Consider the following 22,955-nt stretch of genomic DNA (forward strand, 5'->3'; position numbering starts at 1 on the left):
AAACAGCATTTCAGAGAAAGAACCCTGTACTCACTGTATACCACGGTGGTAGAGGTGGGATGGTCTGGGGCTTTTGGTGCTCCTTACCACAACTGAGGGGGTCATGAATTTTGCCCTCATGGTGAACATCCTTAAGCTCGATCTCTCTTGGGTTATGCAGAAGGACCAGGATCTGGAGCGTGCCAGCAAGTTTTCCTTGGAATAGCTTAAAAGCATCCTACTTAGAGAGGTAGGTTGGTTTGGATTGATTTCTTTTCCCCTGTAATACATAAAATCTGTGATGTAAAGTCATGCAGCCCATGGAATCTGTTGAGGAAAGCTTCATCAGAAAAACACATTTAAATCTTAAATAATTCAGCTAAAGTCATTGCTCTAAGACGGACACAATCACTGCAGACTTTGGTCATCCAGTTGTTGGGCATGTACAACAGCACAACTGAGTTTTTTTTCATTGGAAATGCAGCATTTGTCACACTGTACAGCCCTGCAGTTTTCAAGATTATAAAAAAATAAATAAAAAAATGGCAATACATATTTGCAAGGCTACAGGAGAAGCATGGTCAACGAGTTTAAGATTTTCGTTAGAAAATATTTATTTATGTCGGCGATGTGTGGCTTTCCAACATCTTTTCGCGAACGCAGTGTTCCCATCATGTGAGTCCTAGTGTAAAATCAGCATCTTTTTCAACAAGGATAAAGGAAAAAGTAAATCTGTCATACAAAGATGAAGAGAAAATAGAGAGAAAAAAAAGATGAGTTGAAATAATGGGTTTTAAAACTGGCATGTAGCCCGAATTGTAGGGCATGAATAGAGAGAAGAGAATATGCAGGACACCGGGGGGGGGGGGACAAAATGACAAAACAGCAGTGTGTCGTGTCTGTGATTGCTGCAAGTTTACTGTTTAAACAATCTGACATTTAATTACAGACAGGACAGACTGACCCTGTAGGGTGTAGCGCTTTAACATGCATTCAATCAAGTGAGTCCGCAGAAGGACAAATAAATAGTTTGCAGTGGACGGTAGCACTAAGGGAAATAAATCAGCGGGCTCTTTTTCTTCATGTTTGTCCACCGTCATCTGTGTTGTAATCAACAGACTTCATGAATGTTCATCGGCTTCCTTCAAAACTCAATATCCGGACAAAAACTGGTGGCTGGGATTGTTTGTGGTTAGGTCTAGATGACTCCAACAGCCTTGTGCTCTATTCACTAGTAGCTCGCTTCATTTTGCAAACAGTTTTAACACATTTCCAACATTTCCCTGCCTCTGCTGAAGAAGAGAACAAGCATGATCATTTTACCACCATCATGTTTCAGCATTGGAATGGTTTGTTCACGTAGTTAGTTTTCCATCGTAGCTTTTTGCATCAAGCTGAATCAACTTTAATGCAGTTTATTTTGCCTTTCTTTCATTGGTTGCTTCCTTCTTTCCATATGTGAAGTACACATTTAATGGTCGGACTTTTGACAAACCTCCGAGGCTTTCCCAGAACAGCTGTGCTTAAACTGAGATTAAATCACTCAAAGCAGGAGTCTATTTACTATCATTAATCCAAAAGGTAATGGTTTGCTCTAGAATTCAATCAAGGGAGTCAGGGTTGAGGCAGCTGAAAACAAATGTGTGCAACACTTTTCAAATTTGCTAAATAAATTTGAAAACTGAGTCCTTTTGAAATAGAACCAAAATGTATCAAAATGTGTTTGTTGTTGCACCTTGACATACCGTGACGCAAGGTAAAGATTTCTAATAGTCAAAGAATGAAACCAGGAAGGCCACAGTGAGTTTAAGAAACACAGAAAAAAATCAAAGAAATGGTGAAAAGAATTAGAGTAGCATCTCTCTGTCTCTAAAGAAAAATTGGAAAACTAAGAAAAGAAAAACAAAGAAATAAAAAAAAAGTTCCCCCTTTGCTGTTTAGAAGGGTGGAAGTTGTGACAGACAGCTTCTGCTCCAACACCACTCCTGTGAGAATAACCCAGCTGTCAGAGATGTTAACTGGGATGTAAAAAAGACGGAGCGAGGCAAACACGGTGAGGGCCGCTGTCACAGTGACACTGTCTGATGAGGGGCTCAAAGCCAGGGAGATCATGACAGCAAGTGGGCATACAGTATCTGGGATGCTTTTTTTTTTTTTTTTGACAGATTCACGTTTGAATTTGAATTATTTTGACCGTGAAGAACAACAACAGAAAGCTGGATCCCTTTTCTGTGGAGCGCGTTATAAGTATAGATTTAACCATTTGCCAGCTGACTGCTGAGAACAATGTAAGGGTGTGATTTTGTTCATTCTGGACGGACGTTGAAATTCAATTCCAGCGCCAATTCTCAACAAATCATGTCTGAAGGCTCTTTGCGACGCAGACCCAGGTTTTGTTCCAATATGTATGCAAAGTGACGATATAATTTCATGAGAGACCAGTGGAATGTTTTTAAATGAACATCTAACCCTAAGGTAATTTATTAAAATAATAATAATAATAATAAAAAACAATGTTTATTGCTGCAGATCTCTGCTATAAATTAGTTGTTTCAATTCAGCTGTTCAGGACCTGCTGTTTAGAATATCTCGGCTTGTTTCTTCATTCTTAAGGTCGGGTTTCTCAGCGTTGTGTCTCCAGGTCCAAAAGAATCCGCCAGCTGTGGCTCACTCAGACGCTGTCCGCCCGGGGAGTGCAAACTCAGCCTGCAGGGGCTGCTGGATGTTTGGAGCAAATTTAAACAACCTGCAAAGATGCCTTCCCAAAAGTTTAAAGTGTGTTCCAGTGAATGACACAACACGATTAAATTGTAATCCAGGTTTGTTTAGTTCAATTCCATTTGCTGCGTGGTTTGATGTGTGTGTAGTTGGTCAGAGAGGCATCGTGGTGTCATGCCGTCGCTTCATCGCTCGTCGGCACATTACTGATTCCACTCTCAGAAGCAAACAGAAGAATAGCGTTTCTGCCATGTCTACATCAGATTTCCTTTAGGGAATTATTTTTTTTTTTACATGTAATGAATTTTTTTCAATGCCAGAGTGTCCTAGAGAGACTCGATTAAAGCATCACCATGTCGAAGTCTTCCTTCAAAGTCTGAAACCTGCTCTGAGATTTTCTTACTTTTCTTTCTTTTTATGTTTTGGTGTATTTGGAATGTTTGTTTTCATGTTTGGCACTTATCTTTAAAATAGCCAAAATAAATAGTCAAACTGAAAATAACACTACATTTCAGGTCAAAAATATACAACATATTTTCAATGCGTTGATCTAATAAAATAACATTTATTAGATCTCAACAAAACTTGATGTTCTGTTACATGTTTAGTCTGCGACAGTTGTTGAAACGGGTACATGTTGAGATGCATCCACCAAAACTTAAATTGTCTACCTGAGGTTGACCAAAGGACAGCACTTTAATCAATCTGTAACTCTGGGGTCGTCTGCGCAGCGGGTCAGTCTGAGGAGTGAGGATTATACCAAAGTGCTCCACTGAGTGACAGATCTGCCTCTAGCAGCGTGGCTAACAACTCGGTCAGCTGATTCAACGTGCATGCACCGCCACGGGTTTGTGGAGATGTCATTTAGAGAATGTGCCTTTTTTTATATATTGTTCTTAGACGTAACAGGAAAGAGAACAGGGAAAGGTAAGAGAGCAAGAAGAAAAAGAAAAAAAAAAATTGCTGTGTGCGTTAAATATAAACAAGCACATGTGGATCAGAAGCTCTTTTCTAAGGTGTTTGCCTCTGCAATGCAAATGATGCAATTATTTTATTTCAAACAAGACATTAGAGCATTTTGATAATGTATTATAAATGTTGTACATGCAGACAAACATGAGATCTTGTTAATATTACGACTAACACCTTCTTCTTGGAGGCAATGCTTTAAATAACAAAGAGGTATTTGGTATTGATTTCGCGCTGCATATTCAAGGGGTGATGTAAGGTTTATCAAGCATGTTTGACGTTTTCCCTATTCACCGACTTGTTCTGTCAGCTGCAACAACAACCCTCTGCTAGATCACTGAAAATCATCAAAGACATCCAATGAGTTTCTGACTACTTTGCTTTTACTCCACAAACAGGAGGATCGTGATGGAACTAAAGAAACTGGAAGGAAAGCACACGTTGTGGCCGCGCGAATCAATTAACCGAAACCTTTTCAGAGTAATGAGAAATAGCGCTCGGTGGCCGCATTTACGAGAGCGGATTGATTTTTAATCTCGCTTCTTCTTTCTTCCCCTTTCCCCCTCGGCTCTCCTCAGGTTTAACCAGTGCTGACACTATGGTGAATATGCGGAAGGTCACTCATCAGACCATTACCGAGGAGCTGTCCAAGACGGTGCTGCTCCCTTGCCTCTTCACCCTTCGCCCTGGCGGCAGCTCTTTCCACGAGCCCCCCAGGATCAAATGGACCAAGGTTTGGGGTCAGAGAGGCTCAGATGGCCTGCAGAAGGAGCAGTCGGTCCTGGTGGCCAGAGACAACGTGGTCAAGGTACAGCAGTGACCAATGAAATATGAATCACTTCACTGGATATTAACTGTCTTGCTCCACAGTTATTATAATCTCTTCTTTTTTTATTATTCACTCGTTCTCCACATTTTTCAGGTGAAAAAGGCCTTCCAGGGTCGCGTGTCGCTGCCTGGGTACAGTAAGGACCGCTACAATGCTAGCCTTGCTCTGACCGGGTTGCGGTCCAGCGACTCTGGACTCTATCGCTGTGAAGTTGTGGTGGGCATCAACGACGAGCAGGACACCGTTCCACTGGAGGTCACAGGTAAACAAAGTGTTATATATATTTGAACAGTTGTTTGTAGGTTGCTGCGACCAAGAGGTTAAAATAAAAAGCTGCTCTCAGATACAAGAGCAAACTTTTAAGAGATTACTCTTTTCGCACTGGTCGGATCAAAAGGCTGGAATTTAAAAAGACAAAAACACGAAAAAGTAAATTTCTTGTTTTACCTTTAAAACTGGACTCGAACTGGACATGTGGTTCTCGAAAAGTGTTTTGAGAGACATTGTTGCAATTTGGCACCGATTTAATAAACTGAACAAAATCAATTATAAACGGAAAGAACTTCAAAAAGCGGGACAAGAAAAAACGAGAAGCTTGGAAGCACACTGTGGTGCTGGTTCAGGACTTTTCAAAGATTTGTGAAACTGCATATAATTGTGACTATTTCCATTTTCTTTTACTTGTATAACTGTGTAAATTGTTTTTGGTAACGCTTTATTTGACGGGGTATTTAGTTCCTTTGATTTGGAAAACCTATAGTACAGAACAAAACTATGTCATGAAAAAAATCTAAGTCTTAAGGCTCATAACAGCTTCACTGTCATTTCCACTCAATTGCAGTTTAATCAATTAAACAAGTTCTCCTTCATGTATTTAATTTAATTTTCTTCTCTATCTAATAACTTTACCTAAAAATAACTATCTACACATATCAAAATGACTAGAATGTACGAATATCAAACACTAAAAATATTAGATTATAGAATATACTAAAACTTGAGTTTATTCTTATGAATAAAAAGAATAATCAATTCTGTATCCTAGCAGTTCGATTGACATCTTGCAAGGACTAAAAGGCTCTGAGCCTTTTTTTGCTGCTCTTTATAAGATTTTGCTTTCGAAATTAATTAGATGTCTCACATACAGCGGCTTGATCGATAAGACTGCCTTCATCAAGAGACACGGTGCTGATTTACGGCCGCTGTAATTTCTTTGGATATTTATAATTGTTTAATTGATTATTCATAATTACTCATCAACCCAGATACTCAGAGAGGATCAGTGAGGACTTTGCTACGCATAACAATAGATTCCTGTGTAAAACGCTGCCTCATTTTAAAGTACCTTCTTTGCTCAAAATAAACATTTCTGCACTTGCATTGACTTAGGCGGTGTTTACCCAAGATCACCGTCTGGAAACCGTGGGAATTTTTGGATGATGGTTGGAGAAACGGTCCATGTTTAGACAAGACTACCTTCAGTCAGCTGTAGTTGTCATGCCAGGCCAGTATATGGCGCTGTGATTTTAGCATGTTATCGAAACGCATGGGCTTATCTACCACCTCATTTAGAAAACACATGTTTCTGTCTACTACGAGCCAAGTGTTCGGTTGTTTTGTGGTTTTCAGCCAGACAACACAAGCATCAGTTGTCTCATCTCTGAAAGGTTACGGTTCCACTGAAGATCGGCTCTGGGTAAACAGAGCCTTAGTTTTATTTATGGCTATACTAAATAAAGAGTTGGCTCCATGGTTGGGTTTATTAAAATGCCAGTTTGAAGTACAGCGTCTTCACCTAACATTAGATTACCAAAAGTACAGAGACCCTCCTCCAAATTATTGAGTTTGATTGTTGCGATCACTTCCATGGCCACAGGTACATAAAGGCATGCAGACGGCTCTTACAGCTGCAAGGCGGATTCAAATCTTAAGCTCTTTAAGCCTATGTATCAAGACTGGAATTTTATTAAAGTTCATTAATATATAAAGTCAGGCGTTCAGACCTGTGGGAGTACAGTGGACCCTGGCCTGTTTGCACTTCAGTATTCATGAATTCATGGATTTTTCTGTGGAATTAATTTGAACTGTTTCTATTATAATCTATTAACAGTTCACGAGCATCGGTGCTTCCTAAACCATGCAATTACCACGTGCACACTGGATCGTGTGTGTGATTATCTAAACATCTGACATTCTGTGTAATCCTGTACCATTTTTCTGCATTTTTTTTTCTCAGTGGTTCTCTGTGACGAGTATTTGAAACCACTGAGTATTTCCTTCGGAAATTTGATTTCATCTGTAGAAAACATTCCTTATCAAAATCTCTGCTGCACTCGATGGCTGCGTTAACACTTTGTCTTCCACGTCTGCAGCAGCTATGAATACTAATAACTCTGTTTTCCATGTCAGGTTAATACAATCGTTACAGCTGTTTACTGTCCCTGCTGAACGTGTGATGAATGGTGAAAGGCACTTGGAAACATTAAAGATTATCCCACCAAGCTATTTCAGTACTACTACTACTACTACTACTACTACTTCTTCACCGGCTGCAAAGTGGCGCAGTTGGTAGAGCTGTTGCCACGCAGCAAGAATGTTCTGGGTTCGATTCCCAGCCCTGGTCTTTCTGCATGGAGTTTGCATGTTCTCCCTGTGCATGCGTGGGTTTTCTCCGGGTACTCCGGTTTCCTCCCACAATCCAAAAACATGACTGTCAGGTTAATTGGCCTTTCCAAATTGCCCCTTAGTGTGTGTGTGCATGGTTGTGTGTCCTGTTTGTCTCTGTGTTGCCCTGCGACAGACTGGAGACCTGTCCGGGGTGCCCGAAACGTTAGCTGGAGATAGGCACCAGCAACCCTCCCGACCCCACTAAGGGACAAGGGTGCAAGAAAATGGATGGATGGATACTTCTTCATCTTTAGCCTTGTATGGTTCTTTGGTAACAAATTAGCTAGTAACAGCTTGGAGAGTTTCAAAGACTTTGTTAAGGTGTTGTAGTTTTAAAGCTGTCGCCACATTCTGTCCAGTTCACTCATGTTTATGTTTAATGGCAAGCTGCTATAATCACCAGAGCAACTGCACACCTTGGAGCAAACTGTGCGTGTATAAATATAGCTAACATCAGCGCTAAATGCAGTGACCTTATTATTTTGGAGAGGCGCAGCATGCTACAATAGCCACTGTTTTAAGTAACACAAATATCATTTTCTCCTTGTCCGTAAATTACCCTTAAGGGAATATGTGCAAACTACAATACAGGGAAATCAGGCAATTGTGTCTTATCCGTTTTCCATTTTTCTAGGTTTTGTCTGAGGGATGTAGAGCCCAGTTCTCCCTTCTTAAATAGCAGCATCTTCATTAACCCTAATATGATGCTTTTGAGAGCCTGTGTCCTGCAACTCCTGGCCAATCACTGCCTCTTGTTCAGAATGAAACCGTTTATGAAGCCGGTGAGGAGCAACCGTCTCTGCGGTTTGGTCTTTATTGTCAAGTCCTGCGACGTGACAGCGCTCGACCCTTCTCGCTAATTCTGTTCAGGCATCAAATTGGTCATTTGCAAGTACTGATACTGCTCGACTGTATCGTTACATAATACTCCACACCACTCATTTCATGTTCAGAACTGTGTTTCATTTTTTAATCTTCACTTTCTTGTCCCACATATTCTCTCTCTCTCTCTTACAAGACTTATCCATTTTAGATTTGTAAGTGGCTACATGAAACTAACAAGTCAAGAGGCAGAGATTATGTAACTCTGAAATGCTTTCTGAATATATTTGTACTATGCTCCATAAAACTTTGAGCCGCTTTAAATACAACTCTAAACTATATATAATTTTGTTTGCTATTATTTTTGAGTAGTAGTCCTTGTAGATGTGTTTAAAAAAAAGAAGTTTAAAAATAATTTTGCACTGATGTTAAAAACAGCGATGTCCCCGTTGGATCAGATATTGGTGGGCTGCTGGAGAATCTGTTCACCACTATTTTCCATAACTGCTTACAAAACAAAAATAATAATTATAATTAAAAAAAAACAGAGTGGAGTGAAAGGAGAAAATGAGTGCAACATGTTAAGAGGAAATTGTTGGTTGTAAGAAAATAGGCTCACATTCAGTCTCGTTTCTGTTTCCGTTCCTCCAAATGATTAAATTGTTGTCAGTGTGGAAAAATGCAACTTTATTAGTAGAAATTTTGTTTTGGAGCTTTTTGACAAACAGACATCTCACTTGAATATCATGTTATGCTGTTTTTCTCCTCTTTGAATAAATAGTAGACACTGATCGACTTGAAAGTTAGTCTGTATTAAAAAAATCAATAACTTTGTAAATCTAAAGAAGCTTATTAGTAGTCACTTAGTATAATATTTTGTTTATTCTAATGTGGCACATTTAAATTGATTTATATCTAAACCTAAATAGTTATTTAGTATTTGTTGAGCAGTAAATACAATCTATAATAATTCTTAGTTAAAAAGCAACACAACAACTTACTGCTTGTTGGAATAAAATTATTTTAGTGATTAGAGATTCATATGTGCTCTCATTGTGATTTGTTTCATGACATATTGAATTAAAGTCTAGTCACTTTAATATCTAAGAACAATTTTTGAGGTAATTACATTATTTTCTTCTTTTAATTTTAAACTGGACTGTCTTAGTCATTCTCATAAAGTCATAAAGCTAAGAACTGGAAAAAAAATCTAAGTTACCAGTATTACTATGAGAATTTGAGTTTTAAAGCTCCACATTTAAAAAAAAAAATGTTATTAAGCAGATCCTGTCTAATTTCCAGTTTTTATTCCAAGAATCAAGAGCAGTTTTCCCTCCTAACTCTTAGCAAGAAAGCAGATGAGCATATTTCATAGACTTACGCCCTAAAATTAATGTTTTGGATCCAAGTTTTATTCCCGTTGTTTCAGAGTCATCTTGAATTGAAATTCTGCGTCTGCTTTCACAAATTAATACAGTTATTTTTATATATTTGTTTGTCTAACAATGACAGACAGAGTTTGCCTAGTACACTGCACCCTGCCAGGGGGGCAAAGAGTACCAGCTACTCACCATGCTGAAACGAGGGCATCATTCAGTCACATATGGTGCCTCTCTGCTCTTCCCCTTAGAGACCATGTGAGGATGTGCAAAGATGCTGAGGGTAAAAATAAACATAAGGTGCTGGGCATTCAACCCTCCTGTGGAACAGGACAGGGTTTCCTCTTACTGAGAGGAAAGTTATTTGTCTCTCCTGCGTACATATTAATGAGCAAACTAGCATCTCTGCTTGGACAAAGTCCCACAGCCTCAAATCAAGGGGATGAAGGATGAAAATAAGGGCAAGAAAAAAATAAGGAGATATTTCAGAGGGTTTATGCTCCATATAGCTGAGAGAAGGAGAATGACCGAAAAGCCAGACAGTCCGCAGAGACCGAGGAGAATTCTGTTTGCATATTACGTTCAAAACACCGGCGCTAGCTTTTTTTTTTTTTTGCACTAAAGCCTGTAGTGTTATTCTAATACTTAAACGGCCTCTTCGGCATCCGTCTCACATGGAATCTCTCACTTTCCCAGACAAAGTCATAGAGGATAAAGGAGGCAGAAGCACGCAAGCTTGCAGGACACTGGCTGGTCCTCGGGGGCGTGTGAATGTCGGGCAGAGATTGGTAGATGGACGTGTGGACCTTTCACAGTTCAACTGAGCTAGTTTCTTCTAGTCAATTTCATTTTCTCACCACCCTTTTTCAGCATTTGTGCGTACCCTGAAGCCTCGGTTCGCACGCTGCGGTACAAGCGGTACGATGGTACTTGGACTGCTTGTTATCGTTCTTACTACAATTTAACAGTGGTGGGAAGTAACTGTACTTAAGTACAATTGTCGTGTATCTGTACTTTACTTAAGTAGATTTAATAATGGGTACTTTCTACTTTTACTCCACTACATTTTACAGTAAGTATCTGTACTTTTTACTTCACTGCATTTCTACAAAAGTGTCGCGTTACTCGTTACATCCAAGTCGCGTTGCGCTTTTTCTCCGTTAAAATGTGAAGTTCAGGGACTTAAGGTGGCGCCGTAAAATCCAAGCAATAACGTGACTTATGTGTCTGCTGTCACCCATGGGCTCCACCTTTACTGGCACGCGGAGCTCCAAGACATGCGCAGTGGATATAATAGCCCTGCATAAATTGATATGGCGACATGTAAAATCAGCAGCGCTTCGCTTTCACAGACGGTGGGGACTTCGTCCAACTTTTAGCATCACTTGGAAGGAAAGCTTAAAAAAAGGTAAGATCTGTGATGCTAGCAAAGCTAGCTGTACTGACCGAGACACATGTTGCATCTGCGATGAGAAAAAGTTGTCACTCACGCGTTGAGTGACAACGCGTGAGTGACAACTCAGGCGTTGTCACTCACAAGGCGTGAGTGACAACGCGTTGTGAGTTGTCACAACGCGTGACAACTCACGCACAACGCGTGACAACGCGTTGCCACAAATATCAGTGTCCCATATTTGCGACACTGAGGTGTCGCAAATATGGGACAACTCTGTGACCAAAGTCTGCATTGATATGACATTCAGGAACGATCTGATTCTTCTGGACTGATCTTTACTGATTAAATTTATTTCAGCTCTAAGTATTTATTATCTAGGTGTTTTATGGGAATGTGGATCTTTCAGATCAATTTGAGAAGCAATTTTGATAGGTAAAAGTAAATTCTTTTGTGTCACGTAGCATGGGGTGCTGGTCTTGAGTTGGTCTTGGGTAGGTGGTCTTGACTACAACTCTGCTATTGGCTTCTTGGTTGCATGTCCGCCCCCACCCACCTTCTTTCCATCCCCTTTCTGTTGGATTTCTTTAAAAATAAATGCCACTAGTGGCAAAAAAAAGTGAAGTTCATGTTATGTTAGGACAGGAGACAAGATGTTTCCATCCCTGAAATTATGATGCATAGAATCACATATCTAAATCTAAACTGTTACAGAGTAAACACAATAAAAACATGCTTTATCTGTGGCATTGTTCATTAAAATGGCACATTTCTAAAGTATTAAAATTAAATATGGTCGGTACACTTAATGATATTAATACTTAAGTATTTTTAAAAGCCAGTACTTTTTTACTTTTACTTAAGTACAAATGTTAATGTGGTAGTTTTTACTTTTACTTGAGTACATTTTTGTCTGTGTATTTGTACTTTTACTTAAGTCAATTTTTTGAGTACTTTCTCCATCACTGCAATTTAACGGTGTCATAGTTTTAAGAAAAAGTAATTGCCTTTTTTAAAGAACAGTTTGCCAATCAGCTTATACTTTAGCAACAGTCATAATAAAACAGTTATGCTTCAGTAGCAAGTGTTGTGAGGCTCTCCTTCATTTTTCATGCCTTGAATGTTTGTGTTTTTTTTACTGAAAACATATCCAAAAAAACTACTTCTCTTTTTGATACTCGTATAAAAAAAAACAACAAAAAAAAACATAGAAGCCATGTATCAGCCAGCTGACCATCAGTGAACATCAACAAATATATGAGGTATAAATTATGACATACATTTTTAGCTGTTTTGAAATCATACCTTGTTATTAAGAGGCAACTGGTGCTGATGTAGGAATACAATCAAAGCATAAGAAACTCTGCTTTGGTTCAAAGGTTAAAATTTGTGGGATTTTCACATGGATGTGCTCAGTGTGACCAGACTAAATATGTATTTCTCTGATTTGTATTCACATATATGGTTGTATATAACGGTGCCTAAAATATAAATAAATTTTATTTATTCAGACTGGCCGTCTTGTTTTAGATGCAACACGGCCATTTTGGTTTTCCAACCTGAAATTTAGATTTCTGACTGAAACTTTTCAGTTTGATAGTTTCATTTTAAGAGTAAAGCACTTTGTATTGCCTTGTTGCTGAAAATGTGCTATATAAATAAAATTACCTTTATCTTTAAGAGAGCAGACTGCAACACTAATGTGATACTTGTCGTAAAAATGCTAAGGTGTCACTGCCTTTAAGAATTCAATACACATACCTGCTGAAAGCTTTCCGTTTATGCATCTGCCTTTAATATGAGACCTGACAGCGCTGTTGGTACCCACATCCAGCAGCCGCTCAGTGACGGGGATTTTACACCCTGGCAGAAGTGCCAGTCTATTGAAAGCATTGTTGCTCCGTTTCTTTGTTTGCCTTGCTTGTCATTCCATCATGAACTTAGAAGCAGGGACAATTCAGCACAGAGACTCTGTGTGTAGAGCTGAAGCAGTAAGATAAATATCCCCACTGCTTGTCACACACTGTATCCAAGGGCAACGTATGTATTTTTATTTTCTTCCTTTTTTTTTAATTGAGCCAATCGACGACCTGATGTAAATCAGATACATGCACAGTACACGCAGGTTGCTGAACCCCAGCTCTGCCGGTTTGTCCTGCACAGATGGAACAATGTCAACACATGATGACTAGAGCTAGAGGGCTCCACTGTTTACCTCCGCGGATGAACGTGCTCGTGCTTTAATGGCACCAGGTTGCTGTTCATAAAACGTGCTGAGATTTGCAGGCCGTAAAATTGGCATTGTTTTCTGGTGCTGCCTCCCTGCTTGTTCCGGTGTCTTGTGTCTCGTCCATCAATGGATCACTTTTATTTATAAAGCAACCCTCCTACTAAAAGCAGGTCAAAGTGCTACACAGAACTATAAACAATAAACCCACAAAATGAAATGTGCCTTTTTTTAAATGTGTGGAAAGTGGATGGACTGAGCGCGGATTATCCGGTTCAGGAACCGCAGCCAAAACAATGTCTGAGTGCCACATCCTCTGTGGCACTCAGAGAGCGTACTATTCCACAGATGGCTGTCATAATACTGGAGAGCAATATTTCCTTAAGTATTCTTGGGCCTGTTAATAGATCAATGCCTGAGGATAGCGGCTCTGCAAGTAAACGATTGCCTAAGACCATTAAGACCATTTAAAAGCCACTAAAAAGAAATGTAAAATATATTATGAGACGCACAGGGAACCAATGCAACGATTTTAATGCATTATCTTTGTTTATATCTCAGGTGTAGTGTTCCACTACCGGGCCCCTCACGATCGCTACGCCTTGTCCTTCGCTGATGCCAAGAGGGTGTGCATAGAGAACTCGGCCACCATTGCAACACCCGGCCAGTTGCAATCAACCTTCGCCGACGGCTATGAGAACTGTGACGCCGGCTGGCTGGCAGACCAGACTGTAAGGTGAGGCAAAAAGATTTCCTCTCCTGTGCAGAGTTTCAAAATCTATGCAAATGGAATAGTAGGAAAAGAGGATTTAGGTGTTGTACACATTTGTATAAGTATGGGAGGAAAAAATACTCGAGTCTCTCTGCAGCACATCGTCTTTTTCTGTTGTTTCTCCTTCGGCGAAAATGTAGCCAGACATATGATTGTCTGGAATCCAAGTGGCAGAATAGAATGCTCTTCATGTACACTACAGCTATATTCGACTATCAGTTTAGTTACAAGGCTTTCTGCAGTAAGTGAATATTTTAAGAACTTCCAAATAGCTTCACTTCTTATCTTGTCAAAATATGTGAATTAAAACCGTGCAACAGAATTGAAACTGATTGCCTGTTTGATGACTGGAAAATGAGTTGGTTGCATCTGCACCATTGGAGCTGCCTGTAAGGAGGCTCGCATGTGTTTTATTTTACCATTTTCTGTTAAATCCCCTGAAAAAAAAGAAGAAAAAAATACCTCCCAATGAGATCTTGTCTAATTCCCCGTATCTCCATTTTAATTCCAAATCACTGTTGCTTCGGCGGGCAGACACGCTGTTTGTTGTCCTCCTGACAGCTTCTTCGCATCCTTGCAGTGACGCTTCTTTCTTTCCAGTTGTTCCTTCGGTCCTGCAGCCTTGCTGTTTTTTACTAGGTGGCCATCTAATTGGTCCAGATTCAAGAGTTTCTGATGGCACGTCAGCCACGAGGGAGGTGTCCAATTAATCCAAGAGGAAAAGCACAAAGAAAGCCATTGTTGTTTGTTCAGCCACAAACAGAAATAGAGCAGCAGAAGCCATATATATATATATATATATATATATATATATATATATATATGCACACACACAAGTGGAAAGACTTTATGTGCACACTGTATATTTGACTCTATATGCTTTTTTATTTTTTACAAGTCCCTGTATACCTATTGCAGTCTTTTAATCATCTTCTTTGTTGTGTCCCGGTGCTACCGAAATCAATGTTCTGGAGGAATAAGTGTAAAAGTTTGGCCCCAGTATGGATCGCCGTTTCTTTCTGCTGTTCAGGCATACCGAGTCGCTGCAGGAATTACTGATTGTTTTACCCTCTGCTTTGCTTCTCGCCTCTCCTTCTCTCAACGTTTCTCTGCTGCCGTCCTACGGAAAACGTCGCAACATAAGAAACGGTTTAGGCATAACTTGAAAGTAAAATATAGCTAAAAACAAAACAGTTAAAAAGAGTTAAGGGAATATACAGCATATGTCCTGCTCTTGGCATGACATAGCTTTTACTTTTCTCACTGTGGTATTACTGTCAGGGTTGGGAATTTGAGTTTTTTTTGTTTCTTTTTTCCTTGGGAAGATGTCTTTAAACTTACTGTATTCAGAGCAGAAAAATGATAAAAGTGTTGCTGGGTTTTCATCTTCTACTCGGGTGCATGGACCCATCCCTGGGGGACTCGGTCTGTCTGCGGCTGCTTTTTTTCATGGCCAAGCCATATAAATCTTGCTCTTTCTTCTTTAACTCTCTCTATGTTTGCTCCTTCCACTTGGTTTCCTCTGCAGGTACCCCATCCAGTCGCCTCGGCCCGGCTGCTATGGTGATCGGGAGGACTCGCCCGGTGTTCGTAACTATGGCAGCAGGGCTCCCGATGAGCTGTTTGATGTCTACTGCTTTGCAAAAAAACTTCAAGGTGAGAGTCAGGAAGCCATTAATTTGAGTTAATTCGAGCAGGTCTTTTGGTTCTGGTCTGCTTTCCCAGCCACAGAACCAGAACCAAGCATGTAGAAGTAGCATTCAGCTTCTATGCTCCATAAATCTGGAACAAACTTCTAGAAAACTGCAGAACAGCCAAATATTATAAATCGAGGGTAAAACCCACCTGTTTAGGGTTGACTATGATTAATAACAACTGGGGCATCTTAAAGTGTAGTGTGTTTTTTTTAAGTGTGATTGTTTTCCTTTACTTGCCTCTGCAATGTAATGAGGTTTGTCCTCAAGTATGTTGTTTTCCTTCTAATCATGTAAAAATAATTTGAATCGCCTCAATATTGCGTTAATATAAGATTCAGTACTTATAATTGTCCATGTAAACATGCACTAAAGGATTACTGATTCCTAACTATACAGTGGTCTCCTAAAGGAAGTATAGCGTTTCTTTCACTGTGAGATTTCCAATCTCCAGTTTGCAGAACTACTAAACGGTATCACTTTTACAATGTAGTTACAGCTCCAGATTAAAATCACTCTTGCTCATAAGTCAGTGTGTCACTGTTTTAATAAGTGGTCGGATACAAAGCTACCAAACTGCAAAAATATAAAACGACGTCGAAGCAAAAGTGACCATTGCCGACTGAAGTCTAACTCTGTATCGCCTGAATAAACAGCTATTTATTTTCCTCTTTAAATGTTTCTTACACGTTTTGTAACATCTAACATCTTCCCTGCTTTATGAATTTTACCAGTGTTATTGTTATGCAACCTATTAGTGTCCAGTGCCTTCACTAATTAGGAAAAGTGTCTTTGTTTATGTTGAAAGCTGCAGCAATGATCCACTGAGTGGGAAAAAAATGTCCCCTCGAAATGACTAACTGATTGACGACACTAAAAGCCGAACTAAAATACTGTTTGGTTTTCAGTACAATTGGAGGCCTTTGTGTTCATTTCTGAACAACTTCACAATATTTTGCTAAACATTACACAGAAGCGTTTTTAGTAACCCTCTATTTATTTTCTTCTCATATGGCTTTACTGTTAAATCTGGGCCAAATGATTCATTTCTTGCCTTATCCTCCTGCTGAACATAATTTAAGGTTGGCATGGAGAATGGTATTGCAGATTCTCCCTACTGTAAATATCAATATTTGCACAACAATTTGAGTTGTACTGTTCATTGTACTGCACCTTCATTATTTCCCTTTCGAGTCAGTAGTTACAGTTACAAAAAAAAAATGTAAAAAGTTACAGCTACCGCTTAGAGCGTACTATTTTTCTTCCTGAGTCGCCGCTTAAACTCCTCCCTTGTGTAATGTTCGTTCCAGAGGGGAAAACGCCACCGAAATAAATATATCCTCCTGCTGCAGGTGTTTTGTTTTGTCTCCTTATTCTCTGGTTTGTGGTTAGCCTTACATTCCCATTCTCCTTCCTCTTCCTGTTCCTCCACCAGCAGCTTCTCAACTGTTTTTTTTAATTTTTTTTTACTATTTTTCCCCCAGAATCACACAGTGAAATAGTTCTGCTCAAACCCGTCTGTGAAGTAATTCCTTCAAACATTTTCAGACTTCATTGAATTCGAACTTAGCCGTGTGTATTACAAATGTTAACAGCACTTTAGCTGCTAAAATCCATCCAGCGTTGGAGGTTTAGTTTTGCTCTACGAGATATAATGCAAACCTTTTTCCAACGTATTCATTAATTTTGCACATCGCACAAAACTTCCTGTCACTGTAAACTGCATTTGCATTCCCAGAAGCTCGACACTCGCAGCAGTAAATACGAGGTTCTTTTTCTCGCAAACAGGTATTTGCAAAGTTTCAGATTTGTTATAAATTTTAAATGGGTCTATTAAGTGTAATGAACTCTGAAGATGATGAGAAGCAAGATGGATTTACATTTATTTTTTCTTATATTAGACTCTGAACGCTTCGGGAGTTCAGACTTTGCAAATATTTGTATTTTTTGAAAAGCTCAGGGGAAATGATCACAGTGTTTGCACACAAAAAGTTTGGCACAAAACAAGCACAGAATTACTCATTTTTCATGAGGCGTTCGTGTTATTAATTGGTTAAATCTGCTGCGATGACCAGCCCACAGTTTATCCTCTGACACTTATAATTTATCAGCTGTACTTTTTAAAACAGTCTTAGTTTAATGGTCCTGCTCTTTTAATGTTTTCACCAGAACTGTTTTCCATGACTTTGAATATTGTTCGTGTTGTAAGAGGAAAAAAAAAATTGTAGTAGACCTCAAGTTTACCTGGCTGGGCGCCACAGCAGGTGGAGGATGGCTACTGCCTTTCTCACTTCTCTAAAGAGAACTGGCCACTCCACCCAGTTCTCTGCCAAAAGCAATTTAAACCATAAGCAGAGGAGTTTTAAAATATTCTCTGAGTACTTTCTCTGCAACCCGTTTCTGATCCATATAACAGTCTGTACGGACTTGAGTGAGCCATCAGTGCTAATTTTGAAAGGCATCTCCAGACCAAATAATAACACAGCACATAATCCACCTTGATATTTTATTTAATTTTAGTCACCAGACTGAAATTAGATGCTTGCTGTACTTTAATGACCTCCTCCCTCGTACTCCGGAGAACAACTAATACAGCAGCAGGCTTTTAAAACCACAGCCTGACCTTCTCAGTGGGTGAGCTTATTTCGGTCGTTTATTATGAGGCGGTCCAGCCGCAGGTATCATCAAATGTAATGGAGAAAGGTCAGACTTTTCTAAAGCTATTTACACTTTATTTATATGTAGAATGCCACCGAGATGCTAAGGAGGCAAAGGTTGACTGATTCAATTAATTATCTTTTTTTTTTTTTTTTTTTTTTAATAAATGACTCAGTGGAACATTGTGAAAAATATGCATCCATCTATTTGATTATATCTACTGAATTTTGAAGGGTTGCTGGAGGCTGGTGCTTAAACCTGGAGGTAAAAGGGCAAAAGGCGAACTGCATCCTGGATAGGCGGCCCAGTCCATTACAGAGCAACACACAAGACAACCAACCGTGGATGCATGCTCACTCTCAAAACTAAGGTCACGATTGAGAGACTAATTAACCGAACAGTCATGCTTTTGCACATGGAGAGTGTAATCCTTTTCAAACATTTTGAGGTTTTCTGCAGTAATTAATTATTTTACAACATTTTTTTTTTCTGTTTTTTTATGTCCCGTCATACTTCACATCTGCTTGCATACATTCAAACTTATCTGGAAAATTAACTCAAATTTCTTCCTGTTTAAAGATACTTGATTTTGGAAAAATGTGAAACGAGGGCAGAAGCTGGTGCTGCTTTCATGCCTTAAAAGCATTTATGTTTTTCATCATAAAACAACAAGAAGCTACAGACTCAAATGTATTTATAAAGCTAAACCAACCATGAAGCCTGTTGAAAACGTCTCCGCCTCCAGGTGAAGTGTTCCACTCCACGGTGCCAGAGAAACTGAGCCTGGCCGCCGCCTCCACCCACTGCCACTCTCTGGGAGCCCAGCTGGCCACCGTCGGGCAGCTCTACTTGGCTTGGCAGGCCGGTCTTGACCAGTGCGATCCCGGCTGGCTGGCCGACGGCAGCGTCCGTTACCCCATCAACGTCCCACGCAAAAACTGCGGCGGAGACGAGCCCGGGGTGCGGACGGTCTACAACAACCCGAACCGCACCGGCTTCCCGGACACCACCGCCCTCTTCGACGCCTTCTGCTACAGAGGTACCGAGAGCTCTCTGGTGTCTGATAAGAGTCAGTGTAACATTGTTTTGGTAATTTGCCATAGCAACAACTGCGAGGTCTCGGGACGTGCTTTTCCATTCAGATTTTTAATTAGCACTAAGTGTGTGTGTGTCACACATGAAGGAGTTGGAGGAAGCCTGTGACATTTGTGTTCCTCCTGGTGGATTTGAGAGCTGGTGTGTCGGGTGCAGAGGAGAGGCAGATGAAAAGAGGAAGAGGCGAGAACAAAGAACATTGATTATTTGGCCGACGTCGTCGTTTCATCATGAGTCAGACGAAAGTTGAGGGATTTACAGAAAAAAACTATCCACACCTTTTGAGCTGGTCCATAATTTGTCACGTTATAACCGCAACATTCTAGCACATAATTGTGATTTGGTTTCTTTTCACCTTTAATACTTTACTCCTAAATATTTACTATATTTACTACTGAATCTTTAACTGAAATTGAATGAAAGGTTAGATTATAAAAATAAAAAAATTGAGCGTTGATCATCGCAGGGAGTCGACTAACATTTCACACTAAACAAACATCTAGACACTGAAACATGATGCTGTTATGGGAAAGTGAATGAAGCTAAACACGTGGCAACGCTGACTTAATAAGATGATGCAAAAGGCTTAAGACTATGACAGCAGTTGAAGAGATAAAACAGATGCAGCTAGAACGTAAGAGGATGGTTTGGATCAATGCATATTTATGTGTTAGAATGGACCAGACAAAGTACAGACCTAAATTTAATGGAATGTTCTTGGCAATAATTGAAAAATGATGTTCAGCTGTGCTTTGCCATCCAATCTGATGGAGATTAAGTTATTTTGCAAACAAGAATAGGCAAAAGTGTAAGTTTCTAAAACATGTATTTTTTTCCATCACCTTTTCAAATACGTGCTACTTTATGTAATCTGAAACTCAGAATCCGCCCAAAGTCGCCTTTTGTGGTTATGATGTGACAAAGTTGCAAGTGGATCCGAATGCACTTCGGCTGGGCCACTGATTTATTGCTTCTAATTTTATGGCTTCGTATCGGTTTGTCATCTTGTGCCGACTGTAAAATGTACCGGCTTCATTTTCGAGACTGACATTTCCATAGATGAAGAAAAATGTCAGTTTCATCTTTCAAAGTGTCATCGCCAAAGTGAACCATTTGCATTACCTCAAATCGTTTTAAGTGAGCAAGAGCGGGCGTGGAAACAGAGCGGCTGAGAATCTGTCAAAACAAACATATGATGGATGAGTCCCTCTGCACGTTTGCATTAATATTCAACGCAAATCACGCCTGCTAAAGTGAGATGTTAAATTGTAATGTGATCTGTTTGATAACAATTTTTACTTACACGAATCTCATTAAGACCCATTTATATTTGCTGGTTTAAAATGACAGCAGCTTGTTTCGGAAAATCAGAACCTCGAACAGACTTGTCATTTTTCATGTTTGGCATTCACTCCAGCGCTGATTGTAATGACAGGTGTTGTGCAGCTGCAGATAAAGCAAGTGAAGCGAAATGTGAACGTTGTGTGTTGCAGCCCACCAGCCAGCGGCGATCCAGGCTTCTGAGGCGAAGGCTTCGTTCCAGCCTCGGAGGCCGGCATCGGAGGCCTCGTCTTTAGACTCCGAAGCCCAGAGACGGGGCCCCTCCATCCTAACATCCGTCTGGGCTGACTGGTTTTCCTTAAACAAAACCGCAAGCCCCTCATTTAGTAAAAACGAAGAGTCGTCTGAGACGTCCGAAGAGCATGATTTAATCGACTTGAAGCCGGAGGAGAAGTGGGATGAAAGACACAATGGATCCACGATCGGCCCGACGGATCCGGACGCTTCTGACGGAGCTGGCAGCAACGTCACTTCCGGCTTCCCGGACCTCGAAAGTGCAGAGAGCCGTGTGGTTTCAGCTCACGAGAATCCGGACCACAGTTATCTTGGATCAGACGCGCCAGTGTTACCCCCCATTGCCTCTTCCACCCCCCAGCCTCAGGCAAGTTACAGTCTTCTCACTGAATTTGTTAACACTCTCATGAGGCCCTTTAAGTTCTGGACAGGGAGCAAAGGGACTGACAAGACAGAGAGGGAACCCACACTGCCTGAGGAAAAAGCTGCAGAGAACCAAACACAAGGAGAGGCGTTCGGCGAAAGTCTGAGCATTCCTAAACCCGGCGGAAACAAGGGCAGCATGGACAATGCCATCCTGGAGCACAGAAGTGGCACTTTCCCCCTCAGGGGTCCCAAAAGTGAACTACAGAATTCAGAAAAGGGGCTGTCAGAGCAGGAAAAAGAGCTGATGCCTCTCATTAACCTGGTGCCTTCGATCCAAAATGCCGAGCAAAAGCCCAGCGGCGCTCACCCTGCGAACGGAGGAACCGGCTCGATCAATGACGACCTGCAATCCACGTTCAACGGTAAGACCTCAACTGTGATTTTCACATGTCCGATATGAACTTACTGCAACCCCAAAAGCAATGCTGTTTCGTTTGCAGTTCAAGCCGAAACAGAACCTGTTTGGCTTTGAATGGAGGCGTGGTGCATTTAAATGCTGCTGGTAAATACGGGCTCTATTTATGTCACCCCTTTTCAAACAGCCTCAGCCTCTGTGCTACACTTTCAATCCTTTCCCCTCGAGGACCATGTAATATATTCCTCCGCAGGGCAATTTGAGGCGTCGCGTGAAATTTAATTAAACTGTAATTGCAAACAAACAAAAGGGAGGCGTCATGTACTGTATAGAAAGCTATCGGCGGCGCTTTGTTTGCCGTACAAGCCTGGCAAGCTCGAATCCCTCTCACTCAAAGCAAAGCCGACCTGCATCCAAACTTGCGGCTTATTCCTAGGAGTCAAAGATGCATCGGGCTTAAAAGATTAAATGCGGTGAATAAATTAAATGAAAAGAAAACAAAAACAGAATTTTGGTCTTTGTTAACCAAAAACACAAGAAGGCCTTTCTTTGAGGAATGTGTGGATAGAAAAGGGCAACAGTTTATTAAAAACCCCTAATTTTAGCAGACTTACTGCAGCTTTAATGAGAGTTAATGTTGGAGGGAAAAAAGTATGCAGGGGTTTTTCCCATTTCCTGAACACTGTGGATTGGATATCTATTGAATGTGGTGCAGATATAGCAGCTAGTTTCCTAGGGTGCTTCTCTACCAGCTTTTCTCTCGTCGAGACTGAAATTATTGCCCGTTCTTCTTGCAAAAATAGCTCAAAGTCAACCAGACCGAATGAAGGATGTCTGGGATCATTAAGGTTCAAGTCATGCCACAAATTCTCAAAGTAAAGGGTTGTCCTGCTGGAAGGTGAAACCCTGTCTGAGTGGGGTTTTTTTTTCTCTCCCAGTGTTTAATAGGCTTTCTTCCAGAATTGCTCTGCATTAAGCTCCATTCATCTTCCTATAAACTCTCACCAGGTTCCCTGTCCTTGCAGAAGAAAGGAGTCCTCACAGCATGTTGCTGTCTGTCTACCACATGTTTTATGATGACTGAGGTCTTTTCAGGGTTTCTACCACATATAGAGTCAAAAAGTAACATTTATTCCACAAAAGTCGCGTTGTGGAGTGTTTCGAACAGACTTTTCCCACCATAGCAATGGATATCTGCAGCTGCACGAGTCTCTGATTAATGTTTTCCTTTTCTGACCCATAAGTCTAAATGGGTGGCCACGTCTTGGTAGGTTGTGCCACTCTTTTCATTTTCGAAGATGAGAAAAGAAACAGGGCTTCCAAGCTTTAGATGTTGCTCTAAATCCTACTCCTGCTGTAAACTTTGTTTCTGGCATGTCCGCCATGTTCGTTGGTCT

The 22,955-nt window shown here is 40.5% G+C and overlaps 1 protein-coding gene across 1 annotated transcript in view; it reads left to right on the forward strand.

Annotated features, from left to right (window-relative positions):
* ncanb (neurocan b) overlaps positions 1-22,955 on the forward strand; it is a 158,506-nt gene that overhangs the window by 51,930 nt on the left and 83,621 nt on the right. The window contains exons 3-8 of the mRNA XM_008407242.3: positions 4,245-4,474; positions 4,589-4,757; positions 13,545-13,719; positions 15,284-15,411; positions 18,853-19,146; positions 20,696-21,565. Coding sequence (XP_008405464.2) covers positions 4,245-4,474; positions 4,589-4,757; positions 13,545-13,719; positions 15,284-15,411; positions 18,853-19,146; positions 20,696-21,565 — 1,866 coding nt within the window. The remainder of the gene's footprint in view (positions 1-4,244; positions 4,475-4,588; positions 4,758-13,544; positions 13,720-15,283; positions 15,412-18,852; positions 19,147-20,695; positions 21,566-22,955) is intronic.

This window comes from Poecilia reticulata, chromosome 4 (assembly GCF_904066995.2).
Source record: "Poecilia reticulata chromosome 4, P_reticulata-male-v2, whole genome shotgun sequence".
NCBI lineage: Eukaryota > Metazoa > Chordata > Actinopteri > Cyprinodontiformes > Poeciliidae > Poecilia > Poecilia reticulata.